The sequence below is a fragment of the Cibotium barometz genome, chromosome 47 (genome assembly GCF_041138505.1).
Source record: "Cibotium barometz isolate CiBa-2024 chromosome 47, ASM4113850v1, whole genome shotgun sequence".
NCBI classification, from domain to species: domain Eukaryota; kingdom Viridiplantae; phylum Streptophyta; class Polypodiopsida; order Cyatheales; family Cibotiaceae; genus Cibotium; species Cibotium barometz.
The window spans coordinates 19,784,769-19,804,743 of NC_141092.1; the positions used below are offsets into that span (position 1 = coordinate 19,784,769).

The 19,975-nt window shown below is 40.6% G+C and overlaps 1 protein-coding gene across 2 annotated transcripts; it reads left to right on the plus strand.

The window, feature by feature from the left end:
• The first annotated feature begins 10,440 nt into the window (after positions 1 to 10,440).
• Positions 10,441 to 14,846, plus strand: LOC147611481 (pentatricopeptide repeat-containing protein At3g09040, mitochondrial-like). Of its 2 annotated transcripts, none has more exons than XM_086784571.1 (2): positions 10,441 to 10,581; positions 10,740 to 14,846. In XM_086784571.1, the coding sequence occupies exon 2, from the start codon at positions 11,139 to 11,141 to the stop codon at positions 13,947 to 13,949; it is 2,811 nt and encodes a 936-aa protein (XP_086640697.1). In that variant the 5' UTR covers positions 10,441 to 10,581; positions 10,740 to 11,138; the 3' UTR covers positions 13,950 to 14,846. The 2 variants fall into 2 exon arrangements, with proteins under 2 accessions (XP_086640697.1, XP_086640698.1); XM_086784572.1 differs by having other exon boundaries at positions 10,538 to 10,581; positions 11,280 to 14,846.
• The last annotated feature ends 5,129 nt before the right edge of the window (positions 14,847 to 19,975 follow it).

Genomic DNA, 19,975 nt, shown 5'->3' on the forward strand with positions numbered 1-19,975 from the left:
CAAGAGTATTTTTATTAGCTTTCAACCAAAAATAGGCCATAGCCCCCAAAAATATACAAAGTGTGCTTTTAGAGAGCACGACACTCTTCCACAACAAAAATAGAGTGTCCCAAAAATTGGGGCTAGGGTAAAGCCTTTAGGCTTTAATAAATTCAACATTATAAATGTATTTTTTCGAATGTATCAAAATGGAAAAATCAACTACTAAGGTTACAAGCTACGCTTGTAAAAATAAATATGATGTGCATAAGAAACATTCTCCTCGACATTATTCATCAATCCTCGTAATCTTCATCACTTGAAAATATAAGCCCAATTAAATTAATCCCATAAATATTAAACACGCACAAACCATCACCAACTCATGACTACCAGAGTAAGTACCCCAAGAATCACCCTGCCAATACAAACCTAACTGAAATAATCATAGACGGCCCCAAGCATACGTCATATACTGCACGTATTAATATTCATAGTGGTGTCACCCACGATATTAACCTAGCCGGCATGACGCAAGAGTAACCTAGGCGTCCCCAAATTACTCAAGAGGGAAAAATAATATTCTTAAAGAGGACTTAAAATATATTCTCATGACATCCCTCTTGCTTGAGTTTGCAATTGCCCTCAATTGCAGGTTTGCTGGGTTTGAAAAGAACGAAGGATCTCAGGATAAGCTCAGAAAAATTTCTCGGGCATCCATTTTGCATCTTCTTGAGGATGGTTTTTGAATGTCAAAAGATATTTGATGTATTGGTTCCCAGTTCTTGTTGTTGTCATCTCTTGATCAATAATAGGATCAGGAACTAAGACTTCTTCCTCTCCTTCAACAAAAGGTGGTTCCTCATAAATTGGGTGAGAAGGAAGTTTTCCTCGAAAGGGTTTCAAGAGATGAATATGGAAAGAGTTGTGGATATTCCAATTAGATGGCAACTCTAGTCTATAGGCCACATCGTTAATCTTTTCAATAATTTTAAATGGTCCATAGTATCTAGGTGCAAGTTTAACTGCAGGGAATTTTTCCACACTCTTCAATCGTCTCTTCTCTATTCTCAAAAGTACATAATCACCTTCTTGGAATGAAAAATCTTTACGCTTCCTATTTGCTTGAAATGTATACTTCTCTTGAGCTCTTGCAATACAATCACGCACTTCAGATAAAATGCGATCAAGGTCTCAAGTATATTGGTCAGCAGCTTTAATCTTATGGGAGAGTCTAGTAGCCGGAATAGGCAAAGCTCTACCATAGATAATCTCAAATGGTGCTCGACCAGTAGCAGAATGAGGAGTATTATTATAAGCAAATTGGGGTAGATGTATGTACTTATCCCATGAACTAGGTTGCTGGGAAACATAGGCTCTAAGCATATCCAAGATAGTGCTATTCGTGACTTCGGTTTGTCCATTTGATTCAGGATGAAAAGCCGTAGAAAAATCTAACTTAGTGCCTAAGTTTGAGAAAAGAGCAATCCAAAAGTGACTACAAAATTTGGAATCTCTATCAGAAACTATCACTTTGGGTAGACCATGATGAACAAAGATTTGCTTGATAAATATGGTCGCAGCTTACTGAGAAGTTAGTGTCTTTTTACATGGAATGAAATAGGCTTGCTTACTAAACCTGTCCACTATTGTCCAAATCATGTCATGAAGATGACTGGAAGTAGTAGGAAAGCCTGTAATGAAGTCCATAGACACTTGTTCCCATGGTCGGTCTGGAATGGGTAAAGGCATAAGCAATCCCAAAGCTTTGTCTTTGTAGCTTTTAATTGCTTGACAAATGTTACACTTAGCTACAAATTTTGCTACATCATTTTTCAAATGAGACCAAAAGAATCAAGAAACTACTTGAAGTGTTACGGAAACTCCTCTATGTCCCATGAATGGTGGTTGGTGCATCTCTTCAAGACAAGTTGTCTATAGGGTTGAGTAACACATAATCTTTTCTCAAAGAAAAGATAGCCATCATTATGAGAATAATTTCCTTGAGGAGTCCAATTGTTTTCACGCAATTTGATCCATATCTCAGAAAAATCTGGATCTACTTCATAAGTTTCTTTCATAAGTACAAATGGTTCACTTTCGATAGCGAAAATGTTGTTGATATGTGGTCTTCTACTTAAAGCATCGGCAACAACATTTTCCTTTCTAGGTTGGTATTGAATCATGGGTTGGAAACTTTGTATGAAAGATGCCCATTTGATGTGCCTATCTGAAATAAGGGGTTGCGAAAGCAAATGCCTAATGCTTTGTTGATCAGTCTTGATAAGAAATTCTGAACCCATTAGGTAATGCTTCCAAATCTTCAAGGCATGCACAACTGCTGCTAATTCCTTGTCATATGTACTATGATTTGTTTCAGCCGATTTTAGCTTTCGACTTTCATAGGCAATAGGATGGTTGTCTTGCATAAGCACAGCACCAAAACCTTTGCCACTAGCATCAGTTACTACCACAAAGAATGGTCTTTAAAAGTCAGATAGTGTAAGAACTGGTGCATGAGTTAATGCATCCTTGAGTACTAGAAAAGATTTATCTTGACTTTCGGTCCAATGGAAAAATGTAGTTTTCTTGAGAAGTTCCGTCAAAGGATGTGCAATATAAGCGAAATTCTTGACAAACTTCCTATAGTAACTACATAGACCTAGAAAAGATCTAAGGTCATGAATGTCTCGAGGTGTAGGCCAAGAGGCTATACACTCAATCTTCTTAGGATCCACACGGATTCCTTCAGATGACACTATATGGCCTAAGTATTCAATCTCTTTTTGAAAGAAAGAACTCTTTTCAGGATTGACATACAATTCATTTTCTCTCAAAAGGTTAAACACTTGCTCCAAGTGTTGCTCATGCTCTTGACGATTCTCGCTGAAAACAAGAATATCATCAAAGAACACCACAACAAAGCTTTGAAACTTTAGGAAAATGCGATTCATCATACGGCTGAATGTAGCTGGAGCATTGGTCAAACCAAATGGCATAGCCAAAAACTCATAATGGCCAGTCTGGGTTCTAAATGCAGTCTTGAATATGTCTGAATAAGTCATGCATACTTAATGATAACCAGACTTTAAGTCAATCTTGCTAAAGACCTTTGAACCTCTAAGCTTATCAAGTAAGTCATCTACCCTAGGGATAGGGTATCTGTTCTTGACAGTGATTTTGTTCAATGCTCGGTAGTCAACACACATTCGGAAAGTTCCATTCTTCTTCTTAACAAGAAGGACTGGAGCTCCAAAGGGTGAACTACTAGGTCTAAAAAGGCCTCTTTCTAACAAATCCTCGATTTGTTTTTGGATTTCTTTTTGCTCTAAATTGTTGACTCTATAAGGAGCATTACAAGGTGGAGAGTTGCCTGGCAATAAGTCAATACTATGGTCTTTAGGCCTAGACTTAGGTAATCCTGGAGGTAAATCTTCCATAAAACAATCCGTGAATTTGGAGATATAAGGATCAAGTTTTGGACTTTTGGATGTGTTAAACTCAGCGCTAAGCTGGTTAACCCAAACCATATGAGTCTTCTCCCTTTTCCTAAGAGCTTGCTTTGCTTGAGTATGACTCAATAAAGGGCTCGTCTCTCCTTGGAGGAAAATATTTTCATTGTCCTTCCTTACACAAATGCTATGTGTAGGGTTGTACATATGTCTCCAAGGCATACCCAATATTACATCTACGCCTTGTAAAGGTGCAACTAAGAAATCCCTTTTTTCTGTTAAGGAATTGATGCTTAAAGTTAAACCTTTCACCTCTTGCATGCAATTATACTTGGTTCCAGTAAATGTAGCTTTAGCTCTATAATGTGTAGGTGAAGGTTGAATGTTTAAAGCTCTAATTGCCTTTTCAGAAATAAAGTCATGAGTGCTACCATCGTCATGCAAAACAATAACTTCATGCTCATTAATTTTTCCTTTTATTTTGAGTAACGAATGAGCTTGAGGCTTACCTTCTACTTCTGAATAGTCGGGGTCAGAGTTACCCTCTTGCTTGAGTGATTCATCTTCATTGTCGTCTCCTTTAAGCATATTGACTCGTGCCGCAGGTGTCGGATTCTTTGCACGTTTTGGGCAATTTGGTGTTATATGTCCTTCTTTATGACATCGAAAACATTTGATTGGAGGACCTTTGGGCTTGCCACCGTTGACTTTCTTTGAATTTGATTCGCCTTTGACCATCTCCTTGCCTTTGTCAAACCCTGGCTTATGAAAATTTCTTGAAGCATGAAAAGGTTTAGAAAAAGGTTTAGAGTGGTTACTCTCAAATGACTTGGCCTCTCTAAGAAAACCATTTTTGCGTTCGGAATTTGTTGCCAAAGATATAGCTGTAGAAAGTGAATGAGGTCTAAACATATTCACATCGGCCCTAATTATAGACTTAAGGCCCGAAATAAATTTCCTCTTTTGGTCCTTCTCATTGACTTTCTCCACAACCTGTACCTATAGTAATGTATTCCAAAACTTCTCCACATACTGAGACATGCTTTCTTTTTCAAGTTGATGCAATGTATCCCATTGATGCCTAGCTTTAGATTTAAATTGTGAAGGTAAGAAATGCTTTTTCACTAGCCTTTGAAACCTTTTCCATGAATCCGGTTTGTCACGTCCTTGCTTGATGACGCTCCACCATAAAGCTGCGCTATCCACCATGCGATTAGCCGCACATTTGATCTTGTCCTTCTCGAAAAATTTCTCCCCCGAAAAGTAGTCATCCAATTGACTAAGCCATGCCAAAAGGACTCGAGCATCTTTCTTGCCATCATAAATTCTGAAATGAAAAAGCTTTACGACTGATTTTAGAATCTTTCCGTGAATTTTGTGCTTGAAGTGTAACATTGACAGCTCTTTGGATGATGTCGTCTTCGTCATCATAAGATGGCAAAGAGACACGCTTACGCCTTCGACTCGTGAGCTGTTGCTCCAATTCAATTCGCATCTCTCTCTCTTCTATAATTTGTTGTTGTAGAGATTGGAGTTGCTCTTGAATTGAAGGTAAAATAGGAAAATTTGCCATAGTGCTCATGGAAACAATGTAAATAAGTAAAATTGATATTATTTGATGTATGTAAATAAAGCAAATGATTGTACTTATCTCAATTCTCTCGTAATTTGATTTATGTTAAAACTGAACAAAGACTTTGGTTCAATGGTTGGGTCGAATTTCCTTCGTTTCGCACAAGTCCCGAGCAATTCCGAGTGATTTAGGAGACTTGGGCTAGTCGAAATACTGAAGAAATAATTTTCTATACCTTGAACACTACTCAAACAATTCTGAAAACTTGGCCAAACCTCTGTAATAATTTTTGAGAATTTTTAGAATTTTTCAAAAAATATTTTGGAATTTTTTGGCATTTATTTGGCCTTTTTAAGCCTCTTTGAGCCCTAAAAAATCAAATTTCTGCACCCGAAAATCTGAAAATTGCAATTCTTTGGAATTTTCCTTGAAATAGGAAAATAGGTAGTGTGAAAGCTCCAAAAGTTGATGTGACATGCATTGGGCTTGGGAAAAGTAGAATTGGGTTAAGTTGAGGATTTGGCTTAATTGAGATTAAGTAATTAGTAGCTTAATTGATTTTTGTGGTCTTCTTCTCACGTTTTTTTTTTGCCCGTGGGTGAGGCTGCAAATCGGCGCCTCAAATTTGCTTGATTTTATTTATTTTTCATGGCTTAAAACTCACGCAGCATGCAGTCCGTCCATTATAGGCTGCTTCTATCTTGAACGTTTGCAAAAACTGAGCAAATCACATGAGGTTTTTGGCAATGGGAATCCATCTATATGGTTGGATTTGAAATTCATGAAGCTTTGAGCAAAACCACTTTTTGATGAAGAAGAACGGTTTTGGGAAGAGGTAAGTGGGTTTGAGAAGTAGAGTTAGTTTGAGAATTTGAATTTTTTGGTTAAAGACCACAAACCCTTCTTTTGCCCACCGGTTAAAAGCCTGCAACTTTCTTGAGAGTTGTGTTGATGAAGACCTTTCCCACCTTTCCACAAATCTCCTAGCCCAATCTCTGATGCCACTGAAAAAACGGAATCGTTCTCTAGGATAGCTTGTGGAACACTTGAGAAATTCAACACATAAATTCAACCATGAAAACACATGCTTTGCAGGTTTCAACAAAATCAAATAAATTGAACAAAAGCATAGCAAACATAATACTTAGCTCCAAGACAAACATGCTGGGTGTAATCTTCCCCCCCCTTGTGCGTGGCCTTCCCCACACAAGAGTATTTTTATTAGCTTTCAACCAAAAATAGGCCATAGCCCCCAAAAATATACAAAGTGTGCTTTTAGAGAGCACGACACTCTTCCACAACAAAAATAGAGTGTCCCAAAAATTGGGGGTAGGGTAAAGCCTTTAGGCTTTAATAAATTCAACATTATGAATGTATTTTTTCCAATGTATCAAAATGGAAAAATCAACTACTAAGGTTACAAGCTACGCTTGTAAAAATAAATATGATGCGCATAAGAAACATTCTCCTCGACATTATTCATCAATCCTCGTAAATATGATGCGCATAAGAAACATTCTCCTGGACATTATTCATCAATCCTCGTAATCTTCATCACCTGAAAATATAAGCCCAATTAAATTAATCCCACAAATATTAAACAGGCACAAACTATCACCAACTCATGACTACCAGGCGTAAGTACCCCAAGAATCACCCTGCCATACAAACCTAACTGAAATAATCATAGACGGCCCCAAGCGCACGTATTAATATTCATAGTGGTGTCACCCACGATATTAACCTAGCCGGCATGACGCAAGAGTAACCTAGGCGTCCCCAAATAACTTAAGAGTGAAAAATAATATTCTTAAAGAGGACTTAAAATATATTCTCATGACACACTCCACCATCTAGGATCACAGTTGCCTGCTAACTGATACCCATTGTGGTAGATAGGAATGGTTGCATTCGTGTCATGGTAAAGTCACATTGGGGTAATCTTTGGAAGTGGTTATGGTGGTAAGGTCACGTCGGGGTAATCTTTGAAGGAAGTGGTTATGGTGGGAGTACATGTGGTGGGATACCCATCCCCATTGAAGCTTTGCATTAATTTTTCTATATGATATGGCTTTAGGGGGTTTTGCATAGGGGCTTGAACTTGAGCAGTCCCTAATTCCCTTACCATCCTGTACTTATTTTAGCTGCCATTCTTAACAAAATAGCTCAAACCAACTGGGGTAGTTGTGATTAAGAATTGACGTGGCTCATTGGCTGGTTCTGTGAAGAAGTGTTGTCCTCTCCCTCTTTCACTTCCCCTTCCTGGATTAGCCTCTCATGATGATACTCTTCTCTACTCGAGGTTATGGGAAAGGATGGGATTTCAGCATTCAATGCTTCTTCCCCTTGGGGAAATCTCTCATGTCTGTGTAATAGTAATGTTTGCATATGTATGTGAGGAAATTAGGATTTGTTATCATTTTGCTTTAATGTCCTCCTTAGTGTATAATTGTTCTTTGGATTTATCCGGCATCCCCTCTACCAATGCTTGTGCTAGGGCTTCGGCTTGTGCCACAACCTCCGATCTATCCTTTTCTTATGTGTTTGGTCCTAGGATTGGTACTCAAAGCCCGGTGTCTGTTCTGCTAGGGCCCTTCTAGCATCTAGTTCTTGATACCGTTGGTTATAGATTTGTAATTGTTTTGGGTCTCCCTAAACTTCATTTCTATTTTCATCTAATGACCATATTTCTCATAAAGGTTCTCCTAAAGGAGGTTACAACTTTTAGACCAATGCACACACGAGGTACCTGTTATATGCACATTATGTGTATATATACTAGGAGGCTAACCCACATTAGGCTTGTAAGCATGGGAGCATGGGAACAAGGTCTAGTGGAGCATGGGTTAGTACTAACCTTAAGGGTTAAGGTTAGGGTCAGGCATCCAAGGGTCACACATGGGAAATGGAGAGTCAAGAGTCACTTGAGGGCCCTTATATATAATAGGGGCATGGGGCACACTCAAGGGAGTCTAAGGCTATGCTATCTTGAGGCTAGGTTATGATATGATGTTCTCTTGTAAAGAGGATTATATCTACTCACCTACCATTTCACACTATAGCTACATGCTACTGGATTGGAGTTATATCTCTTGATGGTATGGGACATCAAGGTAAAGGTATGATGTACTTCATTATAATTCATGTGTGCATCCCTTGGGCTCGGGGGGTGGATGAGTTTATGCTTGATTTATGCATGTTTATGCATAACAATTATCTAGAGAGATCGTTTTAACAGTACCCTTTTAAATTGTGCATATAGTGTTTCTCTATATAGTGTTAAGTGCCTTTAAAAACTATGGCGTATACCAATGCACCAGAGGTACCCTTTTAATATCATAAGAACTAACTAGCTAGTTAGAAATACTATCAATTAGCTGGTTCTCTGACCAGTTAGCAAAGTGAAAAATCAACCAAGCTAGTTTTCTTGGCTAACAGATTGGTTAATTTTCTACAACCAGCATTATCATAATTGAGTTTGAGTTATCTCTTAAGATCTTGTGCTAATAGCTTGTGTGTTTTCTTCTCTCTTTTGTTTTGCATGCTTGCTTTTATGGATTGTGGTGGTTGCTTGCTTGTGGATTGTTGTGTTGCTTGTTTGCTTCTCTCTTATGCTTTGCATGCTTTCTTGTGGATTGTGGTGTTTCTTGTTTGATTCTCTCCATCTCCATCTCCTCCTCCTCCTCCTCCTCCTCCTTCTTCTTCTTCTTCTTCTTCTACTTCTTCTTCTTCTACTACTACTACTACTAATACTACTACTTCTTCTTCTTCTTCTTCTTCTTCTTCTTCTTCTTCTTCTTCTCCTCTCTCTCTCTCTCTCTCTCTCTCTCTCTCTCGCATGCACAAAAGCATTGAGGTGGAGCTCTCCATCGCTCCTTCCCTCTTTGCTCCTCACCAATCAAGGGATTACTAGTGGAGTGGCACCGCTAGTGGCATGCCTCACAACAAGGGTTAGCAACTTGCTTATCGGCTAGACCCTAGTATAATGAAGGTTTTATTTATCGCGGTGTTTAAAGAAGGTCACAAAGCTCTTTGTGAAATTATGTGAGATAATTATAGGTTTGGGGTAGGTGTAATTAAGTATGATAATTTATTAAAGATATGTTAATGTGTACTTAAATATGCTTGCTTGGACCAAGAGTAGGTGAAGAGTCACTAGACGCAATATGGAGCTCTCTCTCTCTCTCTCTCTCTCTCTCTCTCTCTCTCTCTCTCTTTACAATAGAAAGAAAGAACCTTATATTAGCATCTAAGGAAGGTCAAAGTGACCCATGGGACCAATACATAATACAAAGACCATGGACAAATATCTTGTCCAGCAAAGAAAAGGCTGAAGACAAATATCTTGTCCAGCAAAGAAAAGGCTGAAAACAAAAGAAAAATCGAATTGATCTAATCCTCTAGCATATCTACGATGCCATACATTAGATACATTCACCTCAATATTCCTCTATAAATTGGGGTTTGGGTTTTGGATGTGGCCTAGGGTGGAAGTCTTCATGAGGGCTCTTCCCTCATGAAGATGAGCTGCTTGAACTTTGGCTAACTCTGTTGGCTTTTACTTGAGTTGCATTGGAGTTTATTCTTCAAAGATCCATATCTTTGTGTCTTCGACTACTTTTGATTGTTTGAGAGCCTTGATCTTCTGGCTTTGTTGTGGTAGTTGACTATTACATGGTCACCTTATCATGAAACGCTAGCATGACAATGATTCTAGTCTATAATCATTGGTGCGGTTTGGGCTAATTGTTAACCTAGGAATCCCTCCTCTTCTCCATCCATGTATACCACCCTTTAGGTAAACCGCCCATATAGATCTGAAGGGCCTTCGATCGCCTTAGTTCTTTTTCCTCAACTTTGGTTGTGACTTCTGATTTGATGTGCTCTCTCAAATGAGAGAGAGAGAGAGAGAGAGAGAGAGAGAGAGAGAGAGAGAGAGAGAGATTTCATTTGAATGAGAGTTTTTTTTTTAAATTATAGGTGTGGAGAATATATAGAGGTATAGAAACCAAGGCACAAGGAAGTGAAGCGTGCTAGTGAGGCTGCTTCAAGGGCATGTTCTAGCTCCCATGGGCTCCACAAGCTGCACATATATGATATACCTTTGAAGCCCAAGGGTATATTCTGTTTTCTAATGCAACGCTTGGAGACATTTTATACATGTTGTATCATGAAAGGGGAAGCCTTACTCTTGGATTGATTTCTTAGTGCAATAAGAAAGATTTAGTGTAATATGGATAAGGCTACTCAATCTCTCTTTGTAAAATTCTTTCAATCTTAAAATCAAACTTTTTTTCTCCAAGAGTGTTGTATTGAATTATTTGGTAGTCTAGATTCGAACCCACTACCTCCTCTAGCAAAGAGGAGGCAGAGGAGCTTAGTGGGTTCGAATCTAGACTACCTCCTCAAGAGACCATAAAACGATTGTATTTGCTAGAGGAGGTAGTGGGTTCGAATCTAGACTACCTCCTCAAGAGACCATAAAACGATTGTATTTGTCATCTGTTGCATACTTGGTTCAGTTCATTCAAATGTTTTGGGTAGTCTCGGCAACGCGCCATCGCTAAAACAAAGCCGGTAAGATTCAACTGGTTTGCATCAGAGAAATCTTCTTTTGAAGAAATGGCTTACACGATTTGGCTTATTTAATAATTCAAACAAAAAAACAAACATCATAATTATGTCTTTTAAACATCATGGGATGCTATTATTAAAAATTTTGGGCTTTTTTCAAGATTTAAGTATCATCAGCCTTTGCTTGAAGCCCAAACCTAGCTCAATGAGCTCCATCAACCCATTGTCTATCTGGCCTCTCATCAGCTTCATTGGGAAGCCATCATCAATATCATCTCATGGTCCGTCCTGGTATAAGTAAGGGAAAAAAACCAGTGCAGTAAGGTAACCACATGTGTTCTACCCTAGCTTGGTGGAGGAGCTAGCTCTTTGTGACCATATGTGCAACTCCGGCTTTCGGTCTTCAATTCAAGGGAGTACACCCAAAGCACATTTTGTCCATGGGAGTGCATCCAAAGCACATCCAGCAGGAGGGAGCAGCGCTTCCCAGATGCACTTTGTGTTTTCAATCACATGGCTGAACTGCCACCCATTGAAGCTTTTATCTGCATCTTGCAGAAATGCAGGAAAACAAGAGATCTTGTGCATGCCAAGCGTGTGCATGCCCTCGCATGAGGGAGCAGCGCTTCCCGGATGCACTTTGTGTTTTCAATCACATGGCTGAACTGCCACCCATTGAAGCTTTTATCTGCATCTTGCAGAAATGCAGGAAAACAAGAGATCTTGTGCATGCCAAGCGTGTGCATGCCCTCGCATGCGATACTGGGCTGGAAACACACCAGGCAGTTGGAAACCACATTGTGCCAATGTTTGTGGATTGTGGAAGCATGCTCGAGGCTGACAAGGCTTTCAATAGGTTGGTTCATCAGAATGTACATGCATGGACGTCACTCATATCGGGATATATTCAATGTGGGCAATCAGATCATGCTTTTGAAGTGTACTGGAAAATGCAGGAGGGCAGTGTGCATCCTAGCAGCCATACATTTGTTGTTTTGCTGAAAGCTTGTACGATGCTGAAGGACATAAAAAGAGGGCGAGAGACTCACCTAGAGAGTGCAGAAAAGGGATTTGAAGAAGATGTTTTTGTCAGCAGCACTTTGATTGACATGTATTCCAAATGTGGCCTACTTTTAGAGGCACAGGAAGTTTTTGACAATCTGCCAGTCCGTGATGTCGTGTTGTGGAACACGTTGATTGCAGGGTATGTAGACCATGGTTCTAGTGACGAAGCATTGTTGTGCTTTGAACAGATGAAACTAGGAGATTGTGCTCCCAATATGGTCACATTTGCTTGTAGCTTGAAAGCTTGTGGTAGCTTAGGAACCATATACAAAGGCCGAGAATTGCACACTGAGATCGCACAAAGGTTTTTGGAAAGGGACCTCTTTGTGGGCAACACGTTGATCGACATGTACACGAAGTGCAACTCCATGCCAGAAGCTCAAGCAGTTTTTGACATGTTGTCAATTCAAGATGTTGTGTCTTGGAATGCATTGATTGCAGGATATGTGGAACATGGACCTTGTCAAGAAGCATTGAAATGTTTTGAACAGATGCAACTGGAGGGTGTCTCTCCGGATGCTGTCACCTTTGTTTGCATCTTGAGAGCATGTGCTAGCTTAGGTGCGATAGATAAGGGCCGAGGAATGGATATGGAAATCTCACGAAGGAAATTGAAAGAAGACATTTTTGTTGGCAACACTTTGGTAGATATGTATGCCAAGTGTGGCTTGCTCCTAGAGGCATGGAAAGCCTTTGACGAGCTGCCGTTTCACGATGTAGTGTCATGGAATGCACTTATTGCAGGCTATGCTGAACATGGGCCTTGTGAGGAAGCACTTGAATGTTTTGAGCAGATGCAACTGGGTGATGTTGCTCAAGATGCGATCACCTATGTCTGCGTCTTGAAAGCTTGCGGCAGCATGGGGGCCATAGACAAGGGGCGGAGAGTGCACTTGGAGATAACACAAAAAGGATTCCAGAGACATCTCTTTGTAGGCAGCACTTTGGTTGATATGTATGCAAAGTGTGGCTCACTTTTGGAGGCTGAGGATGCCTTTGAGAGATTGCCATTTCGAGATGTCATGTCGTGGAATGCATTGATTGCAGGGTATGCGGAGCAGAGGTCCTACCAAGATGCGCTAACATGTTTGGAGCACATGCAATTGGAGAAAATCTCTCCAAATGCTGTCACATTTTCTTGCTGCCTGAAAATTTGTGGCAACCAAGAAGCTATTGTCAAGGGCAGAGAATTACACGAGAAAGTCTCACAAAAGGGATTTGAAGATGATCTCTTTGTCGGCAGTGCCTTGGTAGACATGTATGCTGAATGTGACTTGCTTGTGGAGGCTCGGGATGTCTTTGACAAGCTGTCTGTCCGAGATGTTGCATCATGGAATGCACTTATTGCAGGATATGTGGATTGTGGACTTGATCAGGAAGCACTAGAATTGTACAAGCAGATGCAAGTGGAAGGTGTCTCTCCAAATGCTGTCACTTTTGTTTGTGTCTTGAAAACATGTGGCAGCATAGGAGTCATAGACAAGGGCCAAGAAATACACATGGAGATCACACAGAGAGGAATTAAGTACAGCTTATATGTGGGCAACACTCTGCTTGACATGTATGCAAAGTGTGGATCACTTTCAGAGGCATGGAACGTCTTTATCAAGCTACCAGTTCGAGATGTAACTTCATGGAATGCTATAATAAAAGGGTATGGGATGAATCATGATGGTAACAAGGCTATGCAAGTTTTTGAGGACATGCAAAAACAGGGTACAAAGCCAGATGTCATCACATTCACCTGTCTTCTTACCGCATGCAGCCGCTCCAGCTTATTGTTCAAGGGCCAGGAGGTTTTCAAAGTGATGGGTGAAGAGTATGGCATTATACCATCAATAGATCATTACAATTGTATGGTTGACCTACTCGCTCGATCAGGATGCTTGTATGAAGCACAGAAGTTTTTGCAAACCATGCCTTGTCCTCCGTCCAAGGTTTTGTGGACAGCTTTGCTCAGTGCTTGCAAAACTTTTGTGAAAACGGAGTTGGGATTGAGATGCTTTGAGGAGCTTGTCCATATAAATCCGGAATGTGCTACTGCGTACGTGCTTTTGGCAGATATCTATACATCTGCTGGAAGGTGGAGTAATGCAGGTAGGATAGAGGAGCTGAGGTTACTTGCAAGGGCCGAAAGACAGGCTACAACTCCTTTGGTAGAAGGGAAGAACAAGGTGTGTGAGTTTGTGGTGGGTAGCCGCCAAAACATTGAAGTTCTATCAATGCTATTGAGTATGAAAGATGGTACAAAAAATCAAGGCATCAGTGTCTTTGAATATAGGAGAAGACGCGTGAAAACAAGTTAAACATGCTTAAGCCAATCTCCTATGTGATACTTTCTTTCAACGTGAGAGTGGCCTATTACAAGGATACAATCATGGGTGTGATGTGGAAAAGGTCCACCTGAGAATGAGCAAGCCATTCACTAAGAGAAGTGAATGGCATGTAGATATCTCACCTTCCTTCCTTCCAAAGAGTACGCTTGAGGTGTGTGAGTGGCGCAAAGTCAAGGTGCTGGAAAAGTCAAATCTTACCTCTAGCTCAAAGCCTGTAATCTGTGCTTCTCCTTACATCATCCTTCATCAGATGTCGTGCAAGGAACTGGAGCACCACACCTCCCTGCGAGCATTGCCTCTGCCTTCCTTCCCTGCCTGCTGCAATGCGCTACACCCCCCCCCCCCACACACACACCCCACCCCACGGTCTCTTTGTGTGCCATCTTGCCACGCGTAGCCCTGTTCGCCAGTGTGCAATGCCGGGTCTTCTTATTCAATCCTTCCCTTTCTCGCCCTGTCCAACACAAGCACACAACTTTCTCTTTTTGGTATTATACCCACATGCCACCCATAGGACCTTATGGATGCTGCCTCAGTGCCCTGACAGAGAGCACCTAGAAATGCAGTCTCTTTGCAGGTAATTTACAGCTCCTTCCAAATTAGGTCACCCATAGAATCCAGCTCTCCAGTTTGTTTGCAGAGTCCCACCCATGACTATTTGTAACATGGGTTCTTGCGGAAGCATTTTTATGATTGATTGATTGGGATTAGTGCCTAATCAGAGACTTAAACCCATGCAACAAACTACTTCTTCATGCTTAATACATAGTAGAGAGAGATGACCTAATCTACCATGTATTACTAACATGAAGTATATAAAAAGATGAATATAGATACTTAATGGTAGCACTGCTCTTGAGCTCTCAATGACTCGATGATTGATCTATGAAATGAATATGACTAAAGCATAGACTCCTATTTATAGTGTCTAATGTTAGTGAGTTAGCTACCAACCCTACGATAACCCAATAACTATGTCCACACTTGGTTGTTCATTGGGCGCTTGGACAATATTACAATGAACTCGCACAATAGCTCTTACAAACACATGAATCCAGCCATGTACTTGACCTTTGAGGTGGCCAATGGGTAGAAGCATGTCCATGTCACACTTGGGAGAGTGTGCACATGACACTTTCTTCAAGGCAACCTGCAAGCCGGCAGTGGGTTTCATTTGTAAGCCATTTCTTTTACTTTAAGTTCTTCATCTTGTGGAAGATCATGTTGTTATATGAACACATAAGTCGAACTTTCTTACATGGTATCATAGCACATGCTTTAGACAAGGCGTGGCTTTGTGGTATCATATTTGGAGAAATAGCTCAACGTGTAAAAACGCAGCTGTAACGGCAATTGTAAGGGCTTTGCAACCACTGTTTGGCAAAGGAAAGTTGGATGGGACCAACTAAACACTCCAAAAAATAAGTTGAGGTCATTTTGTCTTCTTATATAAGTTGTGCCTGATCATTATTGAGCTTCATAGGATTCGTACTACGAATCCAAGTCAAATTCTGCTAGATCTAGCTCTTCTTTTGATGCGGAAGAGAAGGAATGCAAATACTGTGTGCCATTGTCACTAGCACCACTAATTTTGTTATGATTCTGATTCAGCACATGTCCATGTTTGTAGAGGCATGCTAGTTTTGAGGAATCAGTATGAGACTACGAATCAAAAAAGGATACAGAATCTTGAGAATTAGCTAGCATTGGAGAAGATCTTTGATGTGGAGAAGCAATGGATCAAGAATTTGAGCGATTAGATGGCAGTTCGCATACATGCACCCATGCACTGAGGTGCCATGTGACACTTGTACAGATTTAGAAAATTTTTAGGATTCTTTATCATACGTCGTGACACCATTGTAAGCCCTAATCCAAGGACATGTCAGGCACGGGTTGCTTATGTAGATCTTTCCAAGCCTTAGGTGTCAGAGTGTGTCACTTAACCCACTTCGAGAACGGAGCATGTAAGTCATCCTAGAGTAGAAGCGTTGTAGAAGCATGTAGGTTTCATAGGCTTGGCTAACCTTAGGGCCAGCCATAAATGGGGCACCCATAAAGGTTGCCCAAGAGCCGCATAAGGGGCTAGCTCAAGCCTTGGCATAGTGGCCAGCTTTTGGCACATGGCTAGCATGGCCATCCTAGGAGAGGCATGTAAGCCAGCATAAGCAGCCCATTTAGCATAGAAATTGCCAGTCGGCCAGCATTTGGAACAGTTGGCCAACACCAAGTGAAGCCCAACACCACATGTCTGAAGGGCTTACATAAAAGTGATTAAAATCCAGTCGTGGACCTTAATAAACAGGCCGACAGTATATATGCAAAACTCGATTAGCATCTAGGTGATCCTATATAAGGCACCTTCAGTCCCATGCTAAACTCATCTCATTCTCACACATCTTCAACAGTAAACAAGAGGAGAGACGTGTGCTTGAGTCATTGCATGCATATCTATAGTCATTGTGCTTTAGTCTAAGGCATCCCGAAGTCTTCTTCAACATTGAGCCTCCATTCTTGCATCTCCCTCAGCAGATCTGGGTGTGCATAAAGGCTTCCGAAGTGGCTTCACAGTTGTCTTTAGTCCGCTTAATGGTGGTTAAGTTGACGTTTGGTCTACCTCGTCCTTGCATTTGGCATGCCTCAATTAACTGTCATCAGTAAGTTTTCTACATTGTAAAGAGTTCTCCATAGCAAAAACTCTTGCTTGGGGGAGGGGGCCCTTAAGTCGGTAGATCGGGACCCAATTTGGTGTCGACTCTTCATATTCTCTCTATATAGCTCTATCTCCTATGAATGAAGATTAAAGTGGATTGCTTCATGCTCACTAACAAAAAGGTCTCCTAGATTTTGAACACATGATTCTTCTAATGGAGCAACAAAGTCATTGGAAACTTGTTGAGGAACAAAAGCCAAATGTAGGGATGATGAAGACCGATGCTAGGTAGAAAGCATGGCTCTAGAGCTACAAGCCAGTCTGATCGTAGTACTTCCCAAATTGGCACCTAGTCCTAGTTCCTCCACCACTCTAACCATCACCATCATTTGCGCTCAACTAAACTTCAGTAAGTATGATGGTAAGTGCGATCATTTTGCAGTCACTCAGTTTATACATTAATTTGTTGCATATTTTTTGCTGGTGGCTAAGATTATAGATTCTCAAGACATTCTATCTGGTGGCTCCATGCATTACTAAGGAAGCCGTTACTTGGTGGCAGCATTGGTCGGGTCTTCATATAGTTCCAATCATAGGCATTACTCATACCTTTGTGTCTGACCTCAAAGCTAGTTTCTTCCACCCCACTACATGGCCAATTTTTTCCAAGGTGTTGATCTATTCCAACAAGGTCATTACCATAAGACAACAGGTGGGGAAGTCGGAAGAAGAGAAGTTGAAACAGCTTCTTAGCAGGGGTTGGATATGAACATCTGGTTTCTTGTACGAAATTTTGAGCCTTAGTCACTCTAGCTCAGAATCTGGAGATGATGCTGAATGAAGGCAAGTCCAAGCCCCAAACCCCAGCAACAACAATAGTCTAGACAAGCCCCAAACCCCAGCAACAACAACTGTCACCATTTGGCTGCCCAAGTGGACTTTACCCGTTTTGTGCCAAGGTATGGGAGACCAGGGAGCTTCATGTCACACCCGTACTGAGGCTAAGATTCGTGTCACTTATGGGAGGCCAAGCCTTGTGTCAATCATAGTGTATCCAGTACATGGAACCCATTGTCATGGATCCCAGTTTAGGCTTCCCCACAAAGCCCCAATTTCATGCTCGAGAAGACTAGCTATTTACAGATTCTAGGAATGGGAGATATATATACGGCATAATGCATGTGCATGCATCTTTGCTAGCTAAAGTAAGTTTTACGTGACTTATTTTTGTGTGATTGCTTGCTATGATGTGTCCAATTCACAGGCTTCACAGGCAAGGGATGCCCACTCGTGAACCATATGAATGCCCTATATGCTGACATGGTTTGTGGCATGTGAATAGGTGGTAAGCATCCATTTAAACCCTTGTTTATTACTCTAAAGGTTTTATAACCTTTACAATTCATATTAATTAAAATTGGGCATTGACCCCACTGGCCAGTGCCTAAGGTCCAAGGCCTATGAATGGTGAGCCCAAACTTTGGGCATCTCTGAAATGCCCTCCTTGTAGTGCAAAATGATGGGTAAAAAGCCAACAAAGTATATGCTGAAAGCTTAGTTTTAAGATTTGGAAAGGATTAAGAAGGTAAATAGCACAAGGAAATGCCCAAAAATCACACATACAAACTAAGCTATGGTTCTTTCTTTGATCTTGTTCTCTCTTTCTCTCCCTCCTTTGGGAAGGGTGGTTTTAGATTTTAAAAGCTTTTTAATTTAGTATTTTTAGCTTATCTAAGGGGGTGGTTTTAGATTTTAAAGCTTTTTATTTTAGTATTTTTTAGCTTATCTTTTACAAGATAGGGCTGAGGACTGTGACAACATTATATGGTAGATGTGTGTGGTCGTTAGAAATCTGCAGAAAGCGTTGTGCCAGGTTGATAAATTGCTTCCTCTTCTGCCGCCTCAAACTTTGAAAGAGGTCCTCTTCTTCCTGCTCCATTTCTAATGGTTTCTCGAGGTCAATAAAATCTGTTCCATGTGGCTCCTTTGCTGAATTGAACTCTCACTCTCTCTCTCTGCCTTCTTGGATGAATGACGAGCACAGTGCCAAGGGGTGTCAACTGCATGCATAGATTGTTCTGCAAAAACGTCCCTCCCCATGCAAAATGTACACTACTCATTCTTTCATCTCTCACATTCCCTCTTTATATTAATCATGCATTACAAGAACTCACATTCCCTCCTTATATTAATCATGCATTACAATAACTCACAACCTTCTTCTTCACCTCCATCATCAGGTGACCTACACAAAGCTCATCATAGAAAGAAAACTACAACTTCTTGATTTTCTCCCACTCCCCTCTTTTGCTTTAATTCTTCATGAGCCACACATTTGAAGGATTATTTCCAAGTTTTGAGGCCACTCAATCATACCCTCCCAAGGATTTCAATTGCTAAAGACAGAAGCTTAAAATCTTGGCCACAAAAAAACTAAATTTTCTGCACTTCTTGAAATCTGAAAATTAGAAATGACTATTACCTCCTCTTTTGGACACCTTCCAAAGCTTGCTTCCTCCTGGCAAACGCACCAATGAAATGCCCTCCTTGTGGCCAAATGATGGGTAAAATTCCAGCAAAGTATATGCTGAAAGCTTAGCTTTAAGCTTTGGGAAGGATTAAGAAGGTGATTGGCACAAGGAAATGCCCAAAAATTACACATACAAACTAAGCTATGGTTCTTTCTTGATCTTGTTCTTTGTCTCTCCTCACTAAAAGGACTCATGGTTGCACAAGATAGAGAAGGAAATGCAAGAAGCAAGAATCTGGAAGAGAGGGAAAAAAAGGTGGTTGGAGAAAGGAGTCATGCACTTCTCTAAACCACCAAACCACCTTTTCTTGATATTTTATTCAAATTTAAAAAGATACAACTTTTACTTCTCTTTAGGTTTCAAAATGTGCATTGGCTTTTACAAATTTGTAGACCCGCTAAATAGCCAAGCACATTTTACAAACAAAATATCAAACGAAGTACAAAGGCTAAGAATGCCTTGATTCAAAGCATAAAATATTAAATTTATCGATGAAGAACACTTTATTAATACTATTTTAGTACCAAAAATAGAGATTATCAATCTCCTTTGGCCCCCATTTAGTCCTCATGTGGCCCAATTTAATGAGGGGGCACCTTATAGAGGTGCCCACCTTCATTAAAGGTGGGGGCCTTGCCACGTGTCACAAGGGTATAAGACCCCTTCTACCAACCTTGCCACAACTCTCACCTCTCTCCTTCCTCCTTACGTATCCACGAAATGCATCTCTCTCACTTTTCTCCCTATGAAAGTTGACATACTTAGAGAAGCTCTCAAACAACTGATGTACCTATACTTTGTTGTGTACTCAA

Excerpts from the sequence above, each read along its gene's own strand:
- LOC147611481 (XM_086784571.1), top strand. The coding sequence starts at position 11,139 with ATGCAGGAAAACAAGAGATCTTGTGCATGCCAAGCGTGTGCATGCCCT.